A 3,863-nucleotide genomic window follows, 5' to 3' on the forward strand; every position below is an offset into this window, starting at 1 on the left:
AAAAAAAAAAAAAAAAAAAGATTTGTTCTTTTGGCATACAAATAGAATATGTGGTCCACTTATAATGTGTCCAAAAATCTATCTTCAAATTAAAAATCTCTTTACTATTATTAATACATTTACATTTTTAATTTCGGAAGTGTTTTATATATATTATGTGGCTCAATTTCTACAATTTTGGGGGACTGCCAAAAATTTCCTTTTTATTAGGAAACAGTCTAAAATGAGTTCTTTACAGTCAAAGGAAATGGGTGTTAGAATCAAGATTAGGATCCACTATTTTGCACTTGAGTATGTTTTTCATTTTATTAGGTAACAAGGTAAAGTGAGTTTAAAGACTAAAAATCTGATTTTACATTTCCAAATTATAATATTGAGGGATATGATTAAGAAAACAATAAAGAAGAAAAAACAACATACTTGACACCTCTTCGAAACCATCCCAGAATTCCTTAACATTAGCATTTGAAATGACGCTGTCTCTGCAGTTCAGGAGATCAGCTTGGTGGTCCCCAAAATCAAGACTAATTGACTCAGCCTTCCACAAGCTGATGTTCATTTTCTTATGCACACCGGAAACAACAGCAGGCTTATGAGTGAACAAATAAAGAGTAGTTAAAAGTATGTGGAAACTTCAGTTTGATTTAAATATACACAACAAAGGGGTAACGTGAGATTCAAGCCTAATAACACATTTCTGAGTATAAAATAAACTATTACAAGAAGCTTTAAACTGAGTGTGGTGACACACACCTGTAATCCTATCACTTGGGAGGCTGGGGCAGGAAGATTACTGGGACTTCAGGCCAGCCTGGGCTACACAGGGAGAACCTGTCTCCAAATAAACAAAGCAAAACAAACAGTTCTAGCCTGGCTCATGCCTATAATCCCAGACACTCTGGAGCTGAGGCAGAAGGATTACAAGTTCAAGCTCAACCTCCATTACACAGAAAGATCCTGCTTCAAAATAAAAAATAAAAAGCTCTGGCTCAGTGTGAAGGCTCTGGGGTGAAACTCTAAGTATAGTGAAAAAACCATTTCTGGGGTTGGGGATGTGGCTCAGTGGTAGAGTTCTTGCCTTGCATGCACAAGGCACTGGGTTCAATCCCCAACACCACAAAAACAAACAAACAAATAACCTTTGGGCCAGATATATAGCTCAGTGGTATAAGGACCTGCCCGGCAAGTACAAGGTCTTGAGTTCAATTCCTGGTACCACCAAAAAAAAAAAAACCAAAAAACAAACAAACAAAAAAAAAAAAAACAAAAAACAAAACACACAAACCTTTTCTGACCTGGAAAAATGTTTATGACACACTGTCAAAGAAAGAGAGAATGCCACATAGACTGTAGTGCTATTTCTGAAACAAATTTAAGTTCACAAATTTAAGTTCCAATTTTCAGAAAAGTCTGAAAGGGTATAAGAAAAATTTTTCTTGGCAGCAACAACCACGTATTTTGGGGGAGGGGGGCTATCAGCTAATATTTAGAGGCAGAACATAAACTATTTTTATTAGTATGTAATAAGCTTTTAAAGTAATTTAGTCACTGAAATTAAATCACTAGATATATATATATTCTGAGTTTATAGCACTTAAAACACATTTACCCCTACAAGGATCATGCTAAGTAAAAATAATACCCAAGCCTAACATCATTTGTCCTAATGACTCATTCTGTGAGAGTGAACCTCCCCTTCAAAAACATAAAATTCAAAATATCTTAAGGCTCTTTAGCTGAGAAACCAATAAATAACATTTGTATCTTCTAAGAACACACAAAAAAGTCTCTAGGTTAATTCCATGCATTATGTAAAGGTTTGTGTTTTATTTTTTGGTACCGGAAATTGAACGTAGGACCTTGAGCTTGCCAGACAGGCATTATGCCGCTGAGCTATATCCCTCGCTATGTAAAGTTTTTTAAAAGAACTACTCTCAGCCGGGCATGGTAATACAAGCCTGTAATCCCAGCACTAGGGAGGCTGAGGCTAGAGGACTACTGTGAATTTGAGGCCAGCCTGAGGGACATAGTGAGTTCAAGGTCAGCCTGAGTTCCACAGCAAGAACCTATCTCAAAAAACAAAACAAAACACAAATCCCCTCTTAATCTCATAGAAGTAAAATTTTTTACCATGACATGTAAGGGGGCCCCCACATCTTTCTTTCCTTAATGAGCTCTTGTATGTTCCAAATGAACAAACCTCAGAGTTCCCCCAAATTTTTTACCTGGTTGTATATGCCCACCCTTTTGTCAGTCCAGCAAAACTTCACATTAAAAAGCCAGAAGAATCTTTCAGACTAGTCTTTCAAATCTAGTATTCTAGCCTGTTCATATCACCTTCAATACAGTTATTGATTTTTGCTGTTTTGAGACAAGGTTTTACTATGTTTTTCAGGCTGGTCCTGAAGTCACTCAGTGGCCCAGGCTGACCTCGTACTCAAGGTGATCGTCCTGCTGAAGCCTCCAGAGCACTGGATCACAGGCGTGTGCCACCAGGCCCAGCAATAAAGTTTTAAAAATATTTAATATGTTGCTGAAAATATTTAAGTGAGTTGTCTACCTTTATGGCCCACACAAAACTAAACTCTAAACTTCAGTCCAGCTGCAGCATTAGGGGATTTAAGGGAGCTCAAAAAAATTACACACATTAAATTCGTGCCCATGCAGCACATGGGTGTGCATTTGGGTAGGGAGAGACCAAGCAGTTTTCATCAGATTTTGAAAGGGACTAGTGATTTAAGACTATTGCAGTACAGTTCCTGGAACATTTTTTACTTACTCTATTCATTTTTATAACCCTTAATGCCTATCACAGATACTGGAACTAATCAGGTATGCAGTAACGACCACACCGAATTAACAACAGTAATATCTCCAGAGAACAAGGACTGAACTGAACAACAAAGTACTGTCAAACACTTCATGCATTCATGATTTTTGTGTTAATGTGATACACTGCCATCTTGGGCTAGTGATACAGTTCAGCAGGGACTTTGCACAGCACCTGGGTGGCAAGCACAAGGACCTGAGTTGGATTCCCGGTACCAAAAACAAACAAACAAACAGTCAAACAAAAATAAAACTAGACTGCCATCTAAAATGTGTATCAAAACTCAGGTCACACAAAAAAATAATTTCTATTTGGGAAAAATTAAATGATGGAGCTTTTCATTCAAGATCTGATGAATTGTGTTGAGGGCTGGGAAGGGAGAAAGATTTGATGAACTATTCTATAAATAAATGTTCTACAGAGGAACATTAAAGGGAAAAACATCTACATGTTTTCACTGGTTCAAGGACAATGATTTTAAAGCTGAGTGGTGATGAAAACCTATAATCCAGTACTTGTCTGAGCTGGGGGAAGTATTTCAAGACCAGCCTAAACTACACAGTGAGACCTTGTCTCAAAAACAAGACAAAAACCAAAAAAATTGCCACTACCAACCACCACCACCACCACCACCAAACCCATAACCCACTTCCAAAAATACTAATACTGATTGACATTTTAATAGTACACATGAATCTGCTAGTTGAACTAAAACAGAAATTAAAACAAAAGGAGCAGGGGCTGGGGATTTAGCTCAGCGGCAAAAGCGCCTGCCTGGCAAGTGCAAGGTCATGAGTTCGGTTCCCGGTACCAGAGAAAAACAAAAAATACAAAAAAAAAAAAAAAAAAAAATAACAAACTGATGGATTCTGCTTTTGAAATATATTTTATTTAGATATAATTTTCCTGGATATATAATAGGTTCAAATAAATGTTTCGGAATACTAACTTTACGTATCAACTTAATTCCTTCCATGTTCTCCTTTTTCCTGGGTAAACAAATATAGATAAGAAAATAAAGCAAGAAAAGTAT

General features: G+C 36.8%; 1 protein-coding gene across 1 annotated transcript in view; it reads right to left on the bottom strand.

Annotated features, from left to right (window-relative positions):
- Jmjd1c (jumonji domain containing 1C) overlaps nt 1–3,863 on the bottom strand; it is a 209,239-nt gene that overhangs the window by 16,377 nt on the left and 188,999 nt on the right. Inside the window, exon 20 of the mRNA XM_013514771.1 lies at nt 421–589. Coding sequence (XP_013370225.1) covers nt 421–589 — 169 coding nt within the window. The remainder of the gene's footprint in view (nt 1–420; nt 590–3,863) is intronic.

This window comes from Chinchilla lanigera, unplaced genomic scaffold, assembly GCF_000276665.1.
Source record: "Chinchilla lanigera isolate Chin_1 unplaced genomic scaffold, ChiLan1.0 scaffold00024, whole genome shotgun sequence".
NCBI classification, from domain to species: Eukaryota; Metazoa; Chordata; class Mammalia; order Rodentia; family Chinchillidae; genus Chinchilla; species Chinchilla lanigera.